Here is a 20,978-nt window from a genome sequence, read left to right as displayed (position 1 = left end):
ATCTTAGAGAGGCAGGCATGACTTCACTCTTACTTAAATCAGGATACTGTCACAACGCGTGCACGACCTGAGCAATTGTGCTCAGGCCAGTCGGAGGACTTGTGTGAGAAAAAAAGATCAGAAAAGAAAAACAAGAAGAAGAAGAAGAAGAAGAAGAAGAAGAAGAAGAAGAAGAAGAAGAAGAAGAAGAAGAAGAAGAAGAAGAAGAAGAAGAAGAAGAAGAAGAAGAAGAAGAAGAAGAAGAAGAAGAAGAAGAAGAAGAAGAAGAAGAAGAAGAAGAAGAAGAAGAAGAGGGAGATCAATGTTCAATGTTAGATGCCCCAAACTTGTTTGCACCAGTTCTCTTTGAAAAGCATCATGATTTTAACACACCCTGTTAAATCTCATAGGAGGTGTGACGCTACAAAAGAAAGCATGGAATGCTGCTGTGTGAAGGCCTGCATGTGAGTGAATCATGTTCTGGCAAAGAAATCCAGCTGAGGGTTCGCATACCTGGGCCTCGTGTCGGCCATGTTCCTGTAGTGCTCATCCTAAAAGACCATCATGCTTTTTAGAATAATTGTTAGAACACTTTACTGAAGAAAATATTTCAATCTAAATAAATAGCTGTTTTGTGTGTGTGTGTGTGTGTGTGTGTGTGTGTGTGTGTGTGTGTGTGTGTGTGTGTGTGTGTTTCGAGTGTTGGGACATCACCATTATTAAACTCATTCGTAAAAAGCATCACACGGTTGATGCTCATGCCGAAAAATATCATTTCAAACATAATCAAAAGTAACAAGTATAATTAAAGCTGCAAGCAGCGTTGTTAGGGCCTGAGCCCCCGCGCGGCCTACGGCCGCGTCCTTGACACCGGCCCGAATCCAACGGTGTAATCGGCAAATCCCTAGGCCTTGTAGTTTAGGAGATACGAGCCTCAGTGCGCTGCACAGTGTGACTGCAGAGCTGAGAGCCGGCCCTTTAAGAGCCCCTCCCTTCTCTGCTCGCTCTCTGCCATCTCTGTCAGAGCTGAGAGCAGAGCTGAGAGCAGAGCTGCCAGCTGGCCCTTTGAGAACCCCTCCCCCACTGCACTGTGTCTGATCTGTGCTGGAGTGGAGAGAGTGGAGGATTCAGAGAAATGTAGTGTGTAAAAGGTGAATAAGTCGGCATACGTTGGTCAAAAGTCACACAAAATACCATATTTTTGTAGGGATTTTTGTCAGGAATACAGTGGTGTGTTTTTAAAAGCTGTGGAATGTATGGTGTAGATGTGAGAAGCATTTGTTTGAGAGTATGTACCCTGAGAGGACACGCTCTCCCCATAGACTTCCATTGTAAGGCGAAAAGTGTCTCCCCCACTTTGACGGCTCATAAAATCCAAACCGAGCGCGTAGTATATTAACCTTGAACAACTTTTAATCAGCACAGTTGGGAGAGTAATGTGTGAAAGTTTGGAAGCCCTGGCATTTACGGTTTAGGAGGAGATAGATTTTGTTCGGGGTGCAAAATTGTCCAAAATTAGACATTTGTGTCCAAATTGTGGACATCCTGTTACAGTTAGGTCAGGGGTGTGAGTGCATGATTTATCCGTCTTGATGAGACGAGTTCAATGGTGTTGGTCCCATGTCTGTAGGACATTCCTACAGTCTGTGGCGTGGTTTTTTGTGTATGTAGGTGGCGCTATTGAGTAGAGCGCCTCTTTTTTTTTTAATTATCGAATTTTTCGCCGCACCCGATGTGCTTACCAAATTTGGTGAGTTTTCATGCATGTTTAGGGGGTCAAATTAACTTTTGAAGTGGCGAGTGTGACTTCGAAACATAATAGGGTCTTCGCCAGGGACTGGCTCAGGCCCTAAAAAAAGCAGATGGTTTCACGCTGGTCTGTCACACGTTAGAAACACAAGAACTACGCCTGAGAGGTGAGACGCTTCATCCCATCACTTTTCAGCCAGAAATGATTGATGTGGCCACAGGTGACATCGCGTGTTGTCTTCTGCAGGTTCACACCCTTTTATGGGAACTTGCAAGGTGTGTTAAAATAATTATGCTCATTAGAAAAGGCCGGTATGAGTTTCACAAGGACAATAAGATGTATTGTCACTCTTAGAGTACAGGCACTAACCTAATTATTTCTAGCCAGATCTGAGGAAGTATTAAAGACTCAGCAAGGGGAAGTTCACACAAGAGGAGCATCCTATCTAGCTGTGGTAAGTTATAGTCTGCTTCATGTTAGAGATGAGAAAGCCTGTTGAAATGTGAAATAATTCATGTAATTCAGCTTGTATTACACCCTGATGGGGTGCAGCTCAACTTTGAATTCAGTGTTATACTGGATTTTTTACTTTACAGTACAAGTACGAGTACTTACATTTTGGAAATTCCTGCTACTGAGTGCGAAACAAGTATTTTCATAATGTCATTGGAGACTGATGTTGAAATTAAACAGAATTTGAAATTAAGCATATGATCGCCACACATTCATTGACATGCAGCCACATTTTTGACCGGAACAACTTGTCGCTGTTTATCATGTAGGATGACTCTCTGTAGGATAAAATCCTTATCGTCCATTGTGCAGCTCAGCCGATGAGACACCCAGGCAGCAGGTCCAAATATCACTCGTGAAGCTAACAACTATGTCCTGCAACGTTTGCTCCAGAACTGGTTGTTGCTGACTCCTGCTGCTGCACATGCATTAGCAAACGCCTTGAACCCTGCATTGTGTCAGTTCCTCAGATGTTTTATCAAGTTGCTTGTGCTGATTAGCTAGTCTTACCCCCTCTTCTTGACATCTTAGCATAGTAATTTATCATCATCCTCTACCTTAAAAAAAACCTCCAGGCTGCACATTACACCTCCTGCTTCCACCCGCCTTAAAGTGGTGTGGTGGATGGTTTTGGAGTTACACCAGTACATGTATACAGTATTGTACCAGTAACCGATAATGGTATTGGTAAATCCCTGGTGGTATAAATTTTATGGCTAGAAATTTCTCTATGTAAAGGATTTCTCCAGGGTTCACTCCAGAGAGGTAAAATTAATCAACATGTCTCCAGTCCATTATCCCATTCCACAGGTTTGGACAGGTGTAAACAAGTATTCAGGTTTGTGACCCACCCTCTACAGTTTAGTGTTAACACTGTACCTGGCGTTTTACCTGCTGCAACATCGGCATCTGCAGGCAGTGATAGTTAAAGCTGACTGTTTCCTCTCCCTCTCTTTTTTATTGATCGAAAAAGTGAAAAAAATAATAAGGCACGTGCAACAGTAAAATCAAATTCACTTTCAACTGAGAATATCCTTATCCTGCATGGGGAGTGATACCTACAGTATACTATATATATACACACACATACAGTATGTAGTATGTATATATATATACATATATATATATATATATATATATATATATATATATATATATATATATATATATATATATATACACACACACATACTGTATGTGTGTGTACATACATACATACATGGGAAGGCACCTGGACTATTGGGAAGGCGCCTGGACTATAGGGAAGGCGCCTGGACTCGATGGGGATTGTGGTGGAGGGGAGGATGCGGATCAAGCTGTCTGACATCATGGATAACTCCAACCACCCCCTCCACCACACCCTCATGGAGCAGAGCAGCAGCCGGAGCGGGCGCTTACTCACGCTGCGCTCCAGAACAGAGCGTCACAGGAAATCGTTCATTCCTGCAACCATCAGACTCTACAACAGCTCGGCCGAGGACAGGGGCCGCTGACCCAGACTCTGTTGTACTGTCAAAGCTCCGCCCTCCGCTCCCCTCATGTGCAATCCACTACTGACCTTTTATCCCTTTTATTGAACTGTTTTTTATTGTTTTTAGTATTTATTGACACAGTGCACTATACTTTACACACACTTTTTATCAGTCTTTTTTATCAGGCTCACATTTTTATCCTTTTATAATGACCTTTATAATGACTGTATGTTGTGGTGTGTGTATTCTGTGTATGTGAGCTGTGGGATACATTGAATTTCCCTGAGGGGATAAATAAAGCATCTATCTATCTCTATCCCTACATTCATACATTCACACTCACACACACACACACACACACTTGGATCTGGGATCTCTTTATCTCTTTCACGAAAATGCTGATAATTTGTTCATCACACATAAACTGATTCTTTTTCCAAAAGAGATAATTGAATGAAGTAAAATATGTTGCTCTTGTAGAAGTATTATTTAAAACACCCCAAAAAGAAGAACTCCTTGACATTACTACTGCATCTGACTGTGTCAACAGATTTTGAAAAAGACTTGATCAAAGAAGATGGGCCAATCACAGCAAAAACGTTCACGAATGAGACATCCTCCACAGCAGAGACCCCCCCCCCCCCGAGATCCAATGATGATAGAACGAGAAAGAGGAGAGAGCGTCGTCGTCAGCGGCAGCAGAGAATCCGCCAGAGGAGGGCCATACGCCATTAGAAGATGGGGGATGGAAACTGTAACATGTGTCATGTTTCACATTGAAAGAGCCCGAGGTTTACTCCACTCCCACCTGATTATTCAAAAAGTGAATTAATTCGGACATCAAAGCATGGAACATGATTGACAACCAAAATCAAAGGCTGTGGGAAACTTTGTGGGCCACGAAGAAGAAGATCATCCATTTAAAACCTTTGTTGTGAATAGAAAGAATATAATGGTGAAAACCATTTGGAGGTTCTGGCTGTGAGCTGCTGGTCTGTTTATGAGTGTACACACTAAAATCCTCAAGTGTGTACATGATACAGGTTGAAGCTGCTCTCACCGTGTCTGTCTTTGTCACTGCTCAGGAATGGGATTGATATTAAACCACATAGATCCATCTTGATGCTCATACTGTGTGTATTTCCTTTCAAGCTTCTAAATGTCTCCAGAATATTCATACCGGTGCCTTGAAGTGGTGAATTTTCATGTTATTATTACTGACGTTGTTTTAACCCTTTTCATATAAATTTCACTTGATTCCTGTCAAGCAACTTTATGTGGGCCCTCGCGTTAGTTGGCCCTTCCTGTTGGGCTGAGGCCATGGCACCGATGGCCCATTTTTTTTTTTTATCACAAGCATAACATGTCTGCAAATTTTCATGAAGATTAACAGTTTGATCAGCGTGCCATGGGGAAACATCAACATTCGCCACAACGCCACAGTCTCACCGTGCCACACAACCTAACTGTCATAACCCGAGTTCATCACTGAGGTCTTATCTCCGGCCAACTCGGGGTCAGATGAGGACGGGCTGTTGCCAAGCTGTGAGCAGATTGATGACATATTGTCATGCACTCCCTCTGTATAAATAATGTTTTGAAGAAGAACAATAAACAAAATATATGAATTGTGGAAATGAATATGAAGGCAATGGGGGGAAAAAAATCTCAAATTTCTCCGGTTCAAAATAAAATCACCACTAAGTGGCAGCAAAGCATAATGGGGATGCTTCACGAGCGAGTGACTCAGAAACGTGAGAGCAACTAGAATTTGTTTGATCAAGAAAAAAACAATCAAAGCTTTATTTATTTCAAAAGAAAATACATAGGAAACACATTGTGAAACTGCATAAGAATCAATGGTTTTAGCCTTGCCAGTCTTGTTATCCTCTCTGTTGATGGGTTGTGTAGAACGCTCTAGATTTGGTATTCCCCATTTCATCTAATGCTGAATATTTTTAAAAGATAAGGCTACAGAGTTACTAACTTGGTCAAATAGTCACATTCCCCTCAGTTGATTTGCAAACATTTCCTTCAAAGTAAAAGTAAATAGTGTGATCAGAGCTTGTATATAGTCGTTCATTTGATTTTGATCTTTATTTTCCTAACTGTTGCTTTTGTCCTAGAGACCTACATCAGTTCCAAAGACAATGTTGTGTTTGGTAGGACAACTGTTCTCTCACTCATTGGTCCTCTTCCAAAGATTTCTCTGTTCTCTCTATTGTCTCTTTAATCCAATCAACATAGTTCTCCACCTTTGTATAGTAACCTTTGAACTTCCTCTCTCGACAGGGAGAACCCCAGGACACGATGCCTGTCAGGTGAAAAGGTCTCCTGCCTCCGGTCAACATGGGCGAAACAAACGGCCCCCCGCTGTCTTTCTCACAGCTGTCCCGCCCCTCAGCTCCAGCACAGAACATGTTATTAGTGAACACCATGGGGTTGTTAGGGGACAGATAAGGTGTTTTTGTGCACTCGGTTTGAGAGTAGACGCTGATAGTGGTGTATTTCAACATAGCAGATACACCCCTCTCTGCCATTCCCCACCCTGACACTGTCCCTTGCTCACCCTCCAACAAGTCCGTGTTGACCTCTGGCAGACAAATGGGAACAATGTTTGGACCAAGATTCACCCTGGAGGCCAATCTGATAAGAGCAATGTCATTGTCAAAATTAGTCGGAACCCCCTTCACGTAGTTGGGATGAATGATGATCTTCTCACTTTCAAGGGCGACTACATTGTTCTGGTTACGCAGCTTCGGGTCCCACATTGTTGCTCTTCCATCTATCAGTCCACCATAGAGACGCAAAGACCTTTCATCTACATTTTCCACAACATGCGCCGCTGTCACAGCCCACTGGTCACTGATCAGTGATGCTCCTCCTCTGCTAGGTTCTTTTATTAAAAGATGCCACGGTATTTCTCCCAGCTTAGCATTCTCACCCCCCAAAATTCGGGATGTTTTCGAAATGGTTGTCTCAGGCCTCCCACACACTGAAACACATCCATTCATGAGAAAAAAATTAAGCCTTTCTGAAAAAATAATATGAGAAACAGAAGTTACACTAAAGTCTTACCTTCTTTGCATTTTGGCATCTCTGAGTTGCCGCTAACAGACTCCCATTCACCTGCAGCAGTGCATGTGAAGGTATCTGACACAATGACATGAGAATAAGAGGTGTCACTCGCTAAAAGTTAGTTGGAGTAAATCAGATAAGGGTTATATGTCAAAGTTTACCATCTCCTTCCAGTGTGTAGTACTTTGAACTGCAGTTGAACTGGATCTGGTCTTTATACTGAGTGTGAGGGTTATTTGAGCCCACCAGCATCAGGATGCCATTTCTTGGGATAACGGGTAAACCGCAATTCACGGCTGCGTACAAATATGGAAAAATAATTGTGAAAAAAAGAAGGAACCAAGTCACTGTAAAGGTTTTTTTTTTGGTTTTGTTTTGTTTTGGGGGTGCTCTGACTTACGTTCACATGTATAACGGGGGGTCCATATGCCTGTACGCTGACATGTCGTCTCATACTCTGACACGAGGCTCTGGCGGCCAAGCTAGAATGCAAAATGAAGTTTGATTAGCTCACTAATGGTTCAAATACATTAAAAACACATTTAAGGTTTTGTTTGAGTCTGTAGGTCTGAACTTACTGTGTTGACAACATAGCCAACATCGCATGTAACTTTCACTTTTTCACCCTGAGGATATTCCGGCTGCTCTGGACTCACTACAGAGTGCGGGGTCACCACTGCTGGACAGACCTTGTCTGCAATTGAAATATAGAATGATCACTTTGTGCTTTCATAATAGTTTGGTGTCTCTGTGGCACGGATGAGGAGGCTGCAGCACCTGTGGTCTTGTAGTGGATGCTGAAGCCACGGTTGTTGCCAAAGGTGTCTGTGACAAAGTGGATTTTGATCTGATTTGAATGAGTGAAAAGGGGAGATGGGGGAGGAGTGTGGCCACAGAAGGGTCCAAGAGTTCCAGAGGGCGTCTCAATCTGGAACACAGATACCCACTTATTTCAGTCAGGGTTGCCTTGTCCCAAAGAATTTAACAATCAACTTTGGCACTTGGGGCTTCTGTCAAAATAGCAAATCACAGCGATATTGTTTAAAAATGGATAGATGGGAATTATACATAAAGCTATGCATACACATTATAAAAAAACATATGCAAAAGTATGAAGGAAAATGTATATTTTTCTAAAACATGCATTACCATATATGATGGGATGATGGGAGAAATAAAAATCCCGGAGAGAGGAAGATGTTTGTATGTAAACTCTGCTCGTGGACTGAACACTAGACTGTTAAAATACTTCCTGTTATATCATTAGTCATGTCTGGTTGGGGACAATTTAAGCTCTGCATGACATAGAAATATATAAAGCGATTAGCTAACAACAGCATAGCCTGCCTGAAAATTTACACTTTATTAATGCATCAATTATTGAGTTCCTGTGATCTGAGGGAACAAATCCTCAGGAAATGTGTACAGAATCAATGACTCAACACTTCCTGAAACACATCTCCATGTGGTATTTGTATACTCTGAGAGGACACTCACCCTCAAAGCATCTATGCATTGGCCATCAGAACTTTGCTCCACATCAAAGTCATCAGAGAAGTGCAGCTCCAGTTGGAGCTGGTCCTCCACCAACAGGCTGTACTGACAGTTGGCGTTCTCTGCATAGGAACCCGGCCAGGAGGGGCTGGTTATAACCCCGGTGTTCCGCCCTGACAGATCCTCAGAACAACTCACTATGTTGAACATAAGTGGTGATTACTGTCACATCATCATTTTAATCAAGTTATTACAAAAACAACCCTCATCTATTTCCCACTGGCTCCCAGCTTCTGCTTCTTCTGTTTTCACTTCATGTTTCATTTCTGTTCTCGTCTCATCCCTCTCTGCCTTATTTCTTCAGATCCCTCCTCATTTTTTATACAGTTCACTGATCACAAGATAAAGCGTACCGGTGCAGGTCTGTTTGTCTGCGCCCAGGTGGTAACCACGGCGACAGGAGCAGTGGTACCCTCCGATGAAGTTGTGACAGAACTGAGTGCATCCTCCTCTGGCATCATCCATACATTCGTCAAAGTCTGTGGCAGTAAACGTATTCAAAGTGAGGAGTAGAGAAGAACTTAAAAGTTCTTAATGATGCAATTCAGTGAATCTTTCAGTGAGTCATCACAGCCAGCCAATAAATACTTTTGTTCTGAGTCACAAATGACTGATCAGAACATGACATTCAGATAGTTCATCCATTAAAAACCTAAATTGTTGCTGTATTTTTTCTCCTGACTTTTGCTTTAATGAACATAGACAGTGTACGTGATTATTACATTCATTATGAAATGAGTAACTGAATGCTTATTATTTGTGCAGATTTTCACCGGTATGACTGAGGCTGAAATTAGACCACTAGACGTCGGCTCCAGCAACATTCTCAACACCACTAACTGAAACTGAAAGTTAATATTATATAGAAATGAAGTGCTGTTACTTCTTGGAAACTGCAACTCGATCCTTTTAATTTTACATGCTGCTGTTTTCACTTACAACCTGAAAAACAAAACTGGTTCCATGTCATCTTCAACCGCAAAAGAATTAATTGATTCATTGGCATAACCATTTCTCTCCCAGAGAACCGAGAGCAAAAGCCTTATATTAATACTTGAGCACTTTGGAGTATCTAATTAATTTGCACGTTTCTTGGTTTGCGTGAAAAAGATAAGAGAAGGACATGCAAAAGGCCCCAGCCAGCCAGCAGAATCTCCTAGGTGACCTCATCTTAAAAAGGCCAATAAATGACAGTTCAAGCCTCCAGAAGAATATTTAAGATACTTTCAGTTTCAAACAGGGCCCCATTGTGAATGATGCATTAAAAGAAACGTGAAATGGACACGTGAACACTCGATCTCTCCTCTTTGTCTCACCTTGCAGAGTATAAAAGCCCCTGAAGCCTGTGTGTCTCCTGGTGTTGGAGTAGTCTGACTGAAATGTAAGAGAGAGGCAGCCGCCAGGGGACGAGTGGAGCGTGGGATTTACAGTCGACTGAAGCTCCTCGAATTCCCTTTTGCCACACAACATGGAAATTGGAGTTCCGTTTGAAAAGATCTGTGAGATCGTAAAAGATGGGAGAGAAAAAGAGATGAAAAGTGCAGTCTCAACTTGAAAAAAATTCAGGTTTGATTGATGATGGGAGTAACTGACCATCACCACATCATTTTCACAGTTTTGGCTGTCCTCAAGGTCCAGGTGGATGAGCCTGATGGAGACAACGTGACCTTTGGGGGCACACCTGCTCCAGTTTAGACTGGAGTGGGGTGAGTATCCACTGGGATAACCCGGGGACTCCACCCATCCTAGAAGCATTGAATGAGCTGCATGGGACAGCAGGAGAAGCTGGAGACTGAAGGGGAGTTGAGACATGTATTCAAGGCATGTGGTAAATGGTAAATGGACTCAATTTCATATAGCGCTTTTCTACCTTAGCGGTACTCAAGGCGCTTTACAGTGTCATCTCATTCACACATTCACACACACAGTCACACACTGATGGTGGAGGCTGCCATGCAAGGCGCCAACCTACTCATCAGGAGCAATTATGGGTTCAGTATCTTGCTCAAGGACACTTTGACATGGTCACCGGGGTCGGGGATCAAACCAGCGACCCTTTGGTTGCTAGACGGCCACTCTACCCCTGAGCCATGCCGCCCATGGCGGTTCATGATGAAGAGGAAGAGATGGGGAAATGAGAGGAGCAGAAAGAAAAAAGGAAAAATATGTAACAATGTGAAATCAGAACAAATATACACCGCCGTGCATCATTCAAGAGTGTGATGATGAGTGTGATAAAAATCTGACATAAAGTGCTAAAAATGTTCAAATCCAAACCTTACCTTAATTTTAACATTGCGATCTGATGAAATCCTCTCTCAAATAAAAGTCTCTCCTTCCCCTTTTCTTATGATTACTTTCCATCTCTCGCTCTTCCTCACAGGCGAGCTGTCTCTCTCCCTCTCATATTGCAAATGCAAGCATTTTCAAAATCTATTTCTAGTTTGTTTTTCTGTTTGCAGTAACAAGGGAGTGATAAGGTACATTGAATGGCAGGAAAACCAGCTCATACTGTCAAATCTCTGTGTTTTTTGCTGCAGCTTTGGGACAAAGGTTCATTGAAAACAATGGAGATGGAGTGACAGCGAAGGAAAAGGGTGTAGTGGAGTGAGGAAATGTCTCATTGTGCTGCTTTCCTTTGCACAGTTAATGTGCCAAAATCAGCTTTTAGTTCTGTTGAAAGGAAACAAACGTACAGTTTACCTCACTTTCAGGGGGTAAGGCAGGAAGGAAATGAGGGGAGACGTAGAGACAGAGACTGAGACAGATCGGAGACAGAGACAGAGGCAGTGGGGAAAACAGCAAATGAGGGTTGTTGGGGATTTCCAGTGTAGAATCAGAAAAGAGTTAATAAATTGATAAAGCAGCGTGAAGAGGGGAACATCACACAGAAGAGAGAGAGAAGTTTTACCTCAAATTGTGTTGTTTGAAGTCACAACACCAGTAGCGGGAGCAGGTTTAGAGGAAGACAGAACAAGAGTGAAGGGTGAAGTATTTTACGCACAAGTAAAAGGAGGACTGCTGTCAAATGGGCTACAAATGGCTACAATGAACTGCAACAGTGAGAGTAAGTACAGTAAAGACGGGAGTTGCTGTGATCGCTGCCCTGCAGGTCAGTTTGAATTCTCAACGTTTCAATTACTCGTGTCTTTTAATTTGTACAACGAACCAGTTTATGAACCTCTTTACTTGGTTTCTGATCTCCTCACAGACTGTCTCATACATTACCTCAACAGGAACCTACGTGAAAGCACACTGTGATGGCGAAAAGCAGACTCAGTGTGTCATATGTGAACATGGACGCTACACCGCCACCAACAATCACATGACTGAATGTCATGTATGCAAGAATTGCAGTCCTAGTAAGTCACACAAGTGCACATACAGTGTACACACACATATGTAGTTCCTGTTGCTTCTGTTCCCTTTACCATGTCATATATGATATAAGACCTAGATCATACTGTCATATATGATGTAAGACCAAGATCATACTGTCATATATGATATAAGACCTAGATCATACTGTCATATATGATGTAAGACCAAGATCATACTGTGTCATATATGATATAAGACCTAGATCATACTGTGTCATATATGATATAAGACCTAGATCATACTGTGTCATATATGATATAAGACCTAGATCATACTGTCATATATGATATAAGACCTAGATCATACTGTGTCATATATGATATAAGACCTAGATCATACTGTCATATATGATGTAAGACCAAGATCATACTGTGTCATATATGATATAAGACCTAGATCATACAGTCATATATGATATAAGACCAAGATCATACTGTGTCATATATGATATAAGACCTAGATCATACTGTGTCATATATGATATAAGACCTAGATCATACTGTCATATATGATATAAGACCTAGATCATACTGTGTCATATATGATATAAGACCTAGATCATACTGTGTCATATATGATATAAGACCTAGATCATACTGTGTCATATATGATATAAGACCTAGATCATACTGTGTCATATATGATATAAGGCCTAGATCATACTGTCATATATGATATAAGACCTAGATCATACTGTGTCATATATGATATAAGACCTAGATCATACTGTCATATATGATGTAAGACCAAGATCATACTGTGTCATATATGATATAAGACCTAGATCATACAGTCATATATGATATAAGACCAAGATCATACTGTGTCATATATGATATAAGACCTAGATCATACTGTGTCATATATGATATAAGACCTAGATCATACTGTCATATATGATATAAGACCTAGATCATACTGTGTCATATATGATATAAGACCTAGATCATACTGTGTCATATATGATATAAGACCTAGACCATACTGTGTCATATATGGTATAAGACCTAGATCATACTGTCATATATGATATAAGACCTAGATCATACTGTGTCATATATGATATAAGACCTAGATCATACTGTGTCATATATGATATAAGACCTAGATCATACTGTGTCATATATGATATAAGGCCTAGATCATACTGTCATATATGATATAAGACCTAGATCATACTGTGTCATATATGATATAAGACCTAGATCATACTGTGTCATATATGATATAAGACCTAGATCATACTGTGTCATATATGATATAAGACCTAGATCATACTGTGTCATATATGATATAAGACCTAGATCATACTGTCATATATGATATAAGACCTAGAATGAATCAGGTCATATATGATAGAAGAACTGGATCCTGATCGTTCAGGACAAACATTCTCTCAGAAGTCAAATGTGCATCAAAACCATTCAAACTTACAGGACCAGCGTTTATGTTCTACTCATATTTAGATGTTATATTGGACATTACAGCCTCTCAACCCTCCCTTATGAAAGACTGCAGTAGCCTGCAGGGTCACCAAGTATAAAACACTGTTTTGTTTTGTTTTGTTTTGGGGTTTTTTTTAATCTAAAAATGCGGTCCTCTCCATCGATCTCTGTCAGCATATTGCTTGCGGAATGTCTGTTGCGTAGGTCACCATGACAACCAGGTTCAGCTATCAGTTTGTGTAAATAATAGGACCTTGGCGTTGCTGTACAAATGCTTTCATTATCAAACTTAGCTGTACAGATAACTTAAAACTAAGGTGAAACCAGAGAAGAGCGCAATTAAAAAAGGGAAACAAAGGAGTGAACTCAGGGCTACAGGTGATGCCACGTGGCATCAGCTCACTACACACACTCAAAGAGCTCCGTCAAGGATAATAGTATCACAGTGACTCTATACGGGCTTCGGGTGATACACTTATGAAATTGTGGCTGTGATTATTCTTTCTTCTCTCAAAGGTTCTTCAAAATCCTACGCTGTTTCCATTTAACCTCCAGTTAAATGTGTTTTCGGTAATCAAACAACTTGCTTCAACCTTTTTCGTTAAACTGGGACGAGAAACATCTTCAGACACACAAACTAATGTTGAATTGTTGAATATCTCTTCTAGGACTTAAAAAAAAAAAACCTCTCTTTGACCACTAGATAACAACCAGAAGAAAGAAACGGACTGTACAGCTAAAGAGGACACTGTCTGTGAGTGTGTGAGGGGTTTCTACTGCAGTACAACTGACTGTGAGCACTGCCAGTCTGTGACCCACTGCCCTCCAGGTGCAGGGGTCAAGGTTGAGGGTAAGGCTCCCTGATGCCCATCATAGAGATTTTTTTTTTTTTTTTAAATCGAGTTAGCAGTAAACAGCATTTTTATGACTTTTTTGTCTGGCAGCTACACGTACGAATGATACCATCTGTGGTCCCTGTGCAGTCGGAACTTTCAGCAACGTATCAGATTTCCACTCCCCCTGTAAAACCCACACCAGGTTAGACTTTCTCCTCTTCTCCTGACATTAGTGAAGTAGCTGAGGCAGCATATTAGCATGTGATCTGGTAAAATATGAGTGAATATATCATGTTAGGCAGCATCTCTGCAATGAACAAGCCTAAAGGAAGAAGCCTCGTCTTACGACGTTCCACTACAGCATGTGGACGTTAATTCAACTCTGTGTGTTATTTCCAGTTGTGATGACTTGGGGAGAGTTTTGATCACTCGTGGAACCTCGAAAACCGACAACATCTGTGGTGATTTCAAACCTAGTAAGTTTAGTTTTTTCTTTCCTTTTCCTCTTTAGACCTCAAAATCACTCATCTTAGATATAAATTAGAAGGGCTTTCGTCCTGCGTGAGTTCCTGCTGACCTCGCATGACACAACGAGGGACACTTTGACTTTTGCTCAAGTGCGTTTTGGAATCGATGTCTATTGACCAATATATTTCTCAAAAATGGAATTTAACTGAGCATTCATTCATTCTTTTTTTTTATTTTTATTTTTTAATCTTGTTGGCAAAATGTCCTTTTATGTGTCACATTGCAAAGTACGTGACGGTACGTGTAACGTTCCGTATCTCTGTTCTGCAGATTGCCACTGGCTGTTACCTGCAGGATTGTGGTCAGGTTTCATACTTACTGCGATTTTAGTGTTTCTTCTCATCTGCTTGATGACAAAACGCAAATCATACAAAGCAGGTGAGTCCACCTCTACATGGCTTTTTTTTTTTTTTAGGGGGGGGGGGTGTTGCTTCAGTTTTTCTCTTACTTTGTTCCTCCTGAAGGAACAATGCACGGGTGCAGTAATTACGTGTGTCAGTCAGCCACAATTTACTTTCAAGTCATACAGTAAAAGGTCACTGCTTATCTCTGTCAAACACCTTCTTACACTGCTTCCTTTAGGTTCTTCTTTTCAGGAATAAAATGTACACGCCTGGTTATGTTGTATTAGTTTTAGTTGAGTTGTGATGGGTGAGCTAAGAAATTTTAGGCGTCAGAGGTTGGTTTGTTTGTTTTTTTTACATTAAAATACAAAGAGTTTAAAGAAGAAGCTTTGTTACATTATGCTAATGAAGAAAGTGGAGTACAACAGGGGGAAACCACATCCTGCACGCATTCAAGCTGACACACTTGTTCAGTATGAAGTGACGCAAACATGACAGACAGCTCACTCATTATGGGAAATGGCTCCCACGTACCTGTCGCAGTTCTGATTGTTTTTACTGGTGGTTTTCATTGACATTTACGTTTGTTGTTTCCAATGAAATAATGTGCAGGTGCTGGAAATTACACAAGAAACACACTACAAATGAGCTGCTCCGGTTTTTGTTCTCTACTTTTGTGACGTGTCACTGGGAGAGAAAACTGTTTTGGTCAGATTGGATTCATGACAGCTTCCATTGAATCCACGAGTGACGCTATAAAGCTTTGCCTTCAGTCAAATGGGATGAATCAATGACTGGCAGCAGGTTTTACCTTTGTAAATAATACTATAAGCTCCTTACAACCTTCACCCAAGGCCACATGAGGTGCATTTTGGGAAATAATTCTTATTTGCCATCTTCCACAGAGCCAGACAAGATGATAGACACCCTTCTCTCCTGTGTGTGTGTGTGTGTGTGTGTGTGTGTGTGTGTGTGTGTGTGTGTGTGTGTGTGTGTGTGTGTGTGTGTCAGGGAGATGAGACCCACAGTGTCCAGCTGAGTGCTAGTTAGTTTAGTTCAGTAAGTGGTAGTGAATGGGGAGTTGTAGCATACATCTGTCAAACATCAGATAAGGTTCAAAATCACTGCTTGACCGGAGGAAATCGTCAGAAAAAAGTGACTCAGTTTGCAGCAGCAGTTGTTCTTCTAGCTGATGACAAATATTTTCTTTTATCGGCTAAAGTTTTGAGTTGCTGCGTCAAGTCTTCACCGAGTCTCTGAATCAGGAATACTTTAATGACTGGCAAGTGAAGTAAAAAGAATTTTTCTTAGTGTGTGTATCCAAACAATACACATGCAAAATTTTGCTGTCTTAATAACTGCTATAAAACTGAGCATCTAATAATTTATCATTACCCCCCCCCCCCCCGCCCTGACGCCAGAACTCAACTGTACCTGTAACTGCAGATAAATTCACATTGTCATGTGTCTGATGCTACTGATGGGATACAAACTAGGAAACAAGCAACAGCGACCTCTGCCTCCAGCTGCTGTAAATGCAGGTTAAAAGCAATGGCGAAATTATCCATCCATCCATTTTCTATACCTCTTTTCTGTTAAGGGCCGTGAGGGGGCTGTACCCTATCCCAGCTGACATAGGGCTAGCGGCCGGTACACCCTGGACAGGTCGCCAGTCCGACAGCGAAACAAGATTTGGACTAATTTGTTTGTCTGCAGCAGACTGACTCCTCCCTGTTAGTAGCTGATTTTCACTGCAGTGATAATGTGGTTTTGGAGTTTATCATCTTATTTGCTGGACCTCTCGTTTAAATGGTAAAGAAACAAGTTTCATCTGTGGGGTGTTCCTGCACTGATGATTCCAGTGACATGTCGAACAGCCCCCTACTGGGACCAATACAGAAAATGATGCAGATGATGGTTTAATATCTAGGACACTGACCACACCTATGAGGCCACATTTCTGAATAGAGAACCATACACCAGCTCTATACTGGGTTTTGACCCAGTCTTTTTTCTTCTCTGTGTGTGACAGCTAGTTCAAGCAGTCCCGTTACTCTATCGATGGTGTCAGCAGCCCCAGCCAGATCAATGGAGCTGTCCTTACCGTCCCCAGAGCTAAACGGTAACTGCCATGGGACCTGTGGTGAAGATGGCTACACCTTTCCTCTATTTATACCAGGTGAGGCACACCTCAGCACCACTACCTGCAGATGTAGACCTCCTTTGCCAATCTTTGTGTCTAATTTGGGATCACTATTTTGTTAAAAGCTTTTTCAAGAGATTTTATGTGCACATCTATGGCAGGAAATGAGAAGGGCACAGGTTACGTTTACAATAAATGTCCACATTTAAAGCAGATTCTCACAGAAGGACTGGATGAAATCCACTGACAGGAAAACTGTACGGTTCCGCGAAGTCTCAGGAAGAGAGATGGGGGGCAAACTGAAAGAATAAACTCAATGAAAAAGCTGAGAAAATGGATAGTTTTGCTGCCTCGTGTGCTTCAGTGTAGTACCAAATTAAAACCCCTTTAAGATACTGAAGCATTCCTCCCTGTAAACACTGTTTTACAGAAATTTGACGGACAGATTGATAATTTTACTTTCTTCCCCAAATAATAAAGCTTTCAGCTGCGGCACAGAGGACAGCGTGGACGGCAGCCATCCCAATACGCCACTGAAAGCTTCCGTTTCATTCAATGAGTCCAACAACATCAATGGAAATGCTGGACATGATCACTCCATCAACTTGTTCCAGACCTGCTCTGAGCCACAGGAGGACGAGTGGTGTGGTACATGAGTAACTTCTAACCGCTGGAACCTTATAGTCACGAGTTCTTTTTCTTTTCTTTACATCCCCCCAAAAAAAAAAAAAAAAAAATTGGCTTTACATTCAAAAGAGCAAAAGGTTGCTAATTACTGCCCACTGCAGGAATTTACTGAGAATCACAGCTCAGGTGATGGGACGTTATTGTGCTCCCCTCATGATGAACCGACAGGCCCTGATAACTGGTTCGTAATGAGAGAATTAATCACATTTACTCAAAAGAAAATACTCCGCTGTCCCTTTTCATGTGAGTGAGCGTTCAGAGCATCAAGAGAAAGCAGAACTGTCTGTGGTCTTTTCTTTTACAGCTGAAGTCCTGAGACACTTTTCTTACCGGCAGATCTCTCTGCTCGACATCCGACTGACTCCTCCCTCTCTGCAGAGTTCTCCTGTTGTCTGACCACGACTAAAAGAGGAAGCACCTTCCAGCAGGCCACATTTAATTTGACTAAACTCAGTCCTGCTGTGGGGTAGTGTATAACTCCACAGTGGGAAGTAGTCCCCCCCCCCCGCCCCCCCAAAAAAGTCAACAGCTTTTTAACTGGTTATTTTTCATTCTCTTTTATTTAAATCACCAGGAGGATGGTTTTGTAATGGAGGAAAGCACTGAGAGTAAGGCAGTGTTGAGACTTTTTTCCCCCCAGAGGAAGAAAACAGTAATACTGCCAACTTTATTCTTTTAAAATACAATGTCGTTATTTCCAAATTGAAAACTGTTCTAAATCCAGGTTCTAGATGGAAACGGATGGCAGCGTTTCAGGCATCCAAACTATTGCCAAACTAGAAATAAACAAAGGATTTATCCTGATCATATAAATTGTATAGTAATTGTAGTGAAAATTACTACAGTTGATAATATACTCGTCACCCCTGTAAAACCATCAGGTGAACAGGAAGAGCTGCTACCGTTTAACAGCTTGATGACGTTTATTACGGACGCAGCGGAGAAACGCAGCAGATGTCGGATTTGTTTGTAACATGAAGAAGACAGATAGTGCAATATGAGGAAGTCTGTCAGGAATGTTTACACAAGTACTCTGTCACGCTCCTCGCGAAATTCTCTCCGCCTCTCTTAGTACCACCACACAGATACGACATTTACACAACAGTGTTTGGATTACAATTTGTTTTAAAAGCTATGAACATTAAAATACATGTACCAAGGCTATTTTCTAAACAGAATAAATGAGTTTATTCACTAATACTTGTCTAGTGACTTCAATCGGCCTTCTTGAACACTTGCTTGGCGACCACTCCTTGAACTCTCATCTCCTGCAGGGAAGGAAAAGGCCCATTAAATGAATAGCAACAATCAATAAGACAGCCTGGCACATCAAAGAAGAGTTAAATGAGCGACACGTCAGACTGGGACTGTGTCCAACGTGCTTCTCCCCCATCATCGTTTGACCCTTTAATCCTCCCTCTTTCTTATTTATATCACCCCCCTCCCCCCGCATCCTCCTGCTCCCCCACTATTCATTAAGTCTTACTTTGTATAACCTTTAAAATCCAGCATTTTAAAGCCTGGATCAGTGCTGGCATTTCTTTCCCAATGAATTTGGACACGCCATCAACAATGCGCTGTTTTGTCCCGCACCCGAGGAATTAGAAATCCACTGAAAGCTTTTCAGGGGAACAATAGTGTTTGACATGTTAATCAGCACTGAAAGATAATCTCACCAGCTCTTTTACAGCCTTGCTGAGAAAGTCCATTTGGATTTAAGTGCGATTGTTGCAATTCAATTTAAAAAAAAATCACATTCAAACATCTTCTGTCTCTAGCAGAAGATCAGCAGACCTTCGCAACGGAATGTAATTTCCCCCCAAAAAACTACAGTGCAGTGCCACAGGATCTGACATGAATAGTTCCAATTTGCATGCTCGTCCTCTTTTAACATGCATGAAGAGTCTGTTCCCTGTTCCGCATCCCACATACTTCATCTATACTTCCTCACCAAATGCAGCTTGTCCCCCTCCAGCCAGTGAGTCCAGCCACGTCCCTCTTTCTCGCCTCGCTGTACACAGACCAGCTTGTCCCCTTCCCAGCTCACCGTGGTCTGCAGAAGTACAAAGATGCTGCGTTAAGTGTGTGCTGTTCGCATGTAAAGTAGCTCAACACATTCAATCACATTGGGAGAACCTTTGTGCTCTATTCCAGTGTTTTTCCTCTCTCTCTCTCTCTCTCACACACACACACACACACACACACACACACACAGGCCGGATTTGAGCAGCAGGAGGTGGTTACAACACAAAATCACAGCAGCACTTCAGCTAACTTTTCTCAGATGTTCCAAATTCGTCCACAACACACAGAACAGACTTGTGTAACAGCACAATATTTCAGTGTAACAAAACACACACCTGACAGGTTCGACCATCCACGGGGCCCAGGTCTTCAGTAAACTCTTGTCCAATAGTGAAGTCCATGTTAAAGTTCTTGAAGGTGGTGAGGGTTTTGATCTTCATGGCCCCTGTGGCCGGATCATGGTTGATCTCTTTGGTGGGCTTCAGCAGACACACAATCTTCCTCAAAGCAAAGTTAATATCTGAAAATTTTTAGTAAAAAAAACAACAACTGTTGGTCACACTAAACAGTCAGACAGTCAGGGTGAATATACCCACTGTGTGTGTGTGTGTGTGTGTGTGTGTGTGTGTGTGTGTGTGTGTGTGTGTGTGTAGACGGTTCTGGGGTCATACAAAGGACAAAGTGGTGATTTCGTTTCACTATTGTGCAGCTGGAAATGAAGATGGTTCTCATGATGACATGGATGATCACATGACGCTGTAAACTGTTACAATTACCAACTAAAACATAATGTCCAACATGTGTTTGTGGAAGGAGGGTTTGTATTTGCGGAGGAAGACAATAAACATAAAGACTTGACACACTCACCTAAAGCCTCGAGGTATTCTTCCATATTGTCCTGTTCCACCATGTTAAATGTGCCGCTGTAATTAGGTTTAGACATATTGTTGCTCCTTCCGACACTCCCGACGAACTGAGATCTGTCTTGCTTTTTTTTGCTGGAGTGAATCCAAAGATCAGCGTCTTGTTTGATATCAGTTTCACTTACGCAACTGGAGCACGGTGCGTTGATTGGACGAAAACGTGCGTAAAATCAGACTGTTGCGCCTCTTTGTGCTCTCAGCTGGAGAAGCTTTGTGAATCCTTCCCAGCGAGCTGTGAATCACTGGAGGAGTGGGAGCTGGCTTCTTCTGCACCACCATATGCAGAGGGAGGTTCATTCATCTTCCCTAATGCCTCCAAA

General features: G+C 41.8%; 3 protein-coding genes and 1 long non-coding RNA gene across 7 annotated transcripts; 2 read left to right on the top strand and 2 right to left on the bottom strand.

Moving 5' to 3' along the window:
- The first annotated feature begins 149 nt into the window (after positions 1 to 149).
- LOC147253167 (uncharacterized) lies at positions 150 to 4,739 on the top strand. 2 transcript variants are annotated; one of them, XR_015118531.1, is made up of 3 exons: positions 150 to 310; positions 2,113 to 2,183; positions 4,265 to 4,739. It is a non-coding gene; the product is annotated as an uncharacterized LOC147253167 (long non-coding RNA). The 2 variants fall into 2 exon arrangements; XR_015118532.1 differs by lacking the exon at positions 150 to 310 and adding an exon at positions 1,043 to 1,130.
- Positions 4,740 to 5,456: 717 nt separating this feature from the next.
- Positions 5,457 to 10,934, bottom strand: c1s.2 (complement component 1, s subcomponent .2). Of its 2 annotated transcripts, XM_086218221.1 has the most exons (12): positions 10,629 to 10,934; positions 10,315 to 10,429; positions 9,940 to 10,138; positions 9,663 to 9,843; positions 8,700 to 8,825; positions 8,290 to 8,483; positions 7,570 to 7,720; positions 7,371 to 7,486; positions 7,193 to 7,274; positions 6,954 to 7,088; positions 6,793 to 6,867; positions 5,457 to 6,709 (listed from the first exon to the last, which is right to left on the bottom strand). In XM_086218221.1, the coding sequence occupies exons 2-12, from the start codon at positions 10,320 to 10,322 to the stop codon at positions 5,898 to 5,900; spliced, it is 2,079 nt and encodes a 692-aa protein (XP_086074347.1). In that variant the 5' UTR covers positions 10,323 to 10,429; positions 10,629 to 10,934; the 3' UTR covers positions 5,457 to 5,897. The 2 variants fall into 2 exon arrangements, with proteins under 2 accessions (XP_086074347.1, XP_086074346.1); XM_086218220.1 differs by lacking the exon at positions 10,315 to 10,429 and having other exon boundaries at positions 5,458 to 6,709; positions 10,629 to 10,772.
- Positions 10,758 to 20,671, top strand: LOC147253165 (tumor necrosis factor receptor superfamily member 5). Of its 2 annotated transcripts, XM_086218222.1 has the most exons (8): positions 10,758 to 11,458; positions 11,583 to 11,708; positions 13,876 to 14,022; positions 14,117 to 14,210; positions 14,408 to 14,484; positions 14,807 to 14,914; positions 16,913 to 17,059; positions 17,504 to 20,671. In XM_086218222.1, the coding sequence occupies exons 1-8, from the start codon at positions 11,386 to 11,388 to the stop codon at positions 17,677 to 17,679; spliced, it is 948 nt and encodes a 315-aa protein (XP_086074348.1). In that variant the 5' UTR covers positions 10,758 to 11,385; the 3' UTR covers positions 17,680 to 20,671. The 2 variants fall into 2 exon arrangements, with proteins under 2 accessions (XP_086074348.1, XP_086074349.1); XM_086218223.1 differs by lacking the exons at positions 16,913 to 17,059; positions 17,504 to 20,671 and adding an exon at positions 15,786 to 16,658.
- rbp5 (retinol binding protein 1a, cellular) lies at positions 18,252 to 20,958 on the bottom strand. The gene is made up of 4 exons (XM_086218224.1): positions 20,603 to 20,958; positions 20,071 to 20,255; positions 19,662 to 19,763; positions 18,252 to 18,978 (listed from the first exon to the last, which is right to left on the bottom strand). The coding sequence occupies exons 1-4, from the start codon at positions 20,676 to 20,678 to the stop codon at positions 18,925 to 18,927; spliced, it is 417 nt and encodes a 138-aa protein (XP_086074350.1). The 5' UTR covers positions 20,679 to 20,958; the 3' UTR covers positions 18,252 to 18,924.
- Between the last annotated feature and the right edge of the window lie 20 nt (positions 20,959 to 20,978).

This window comes from Aulostomus chinensis, chromosome 11 (genome assembly GCF_037954235.1).
Source record: "Aulostomus chinensis isolate RoL2024-O1b breed Wild chromosome 11, RoL_Achi_v1.0, whole genome shotgun sequence".
NCBI classification, from domain to species: Eukaryota; Metazoa; Chordata; class Actinopteri; order Syngnathiformes; family Aulostomidae; genus Aulostomus; species Aulostomus chinensis.
Note: the sequence above shows the minus strand (reverse complement) of the source record. Positions and strands in the feature narration are given on the sequence as shown.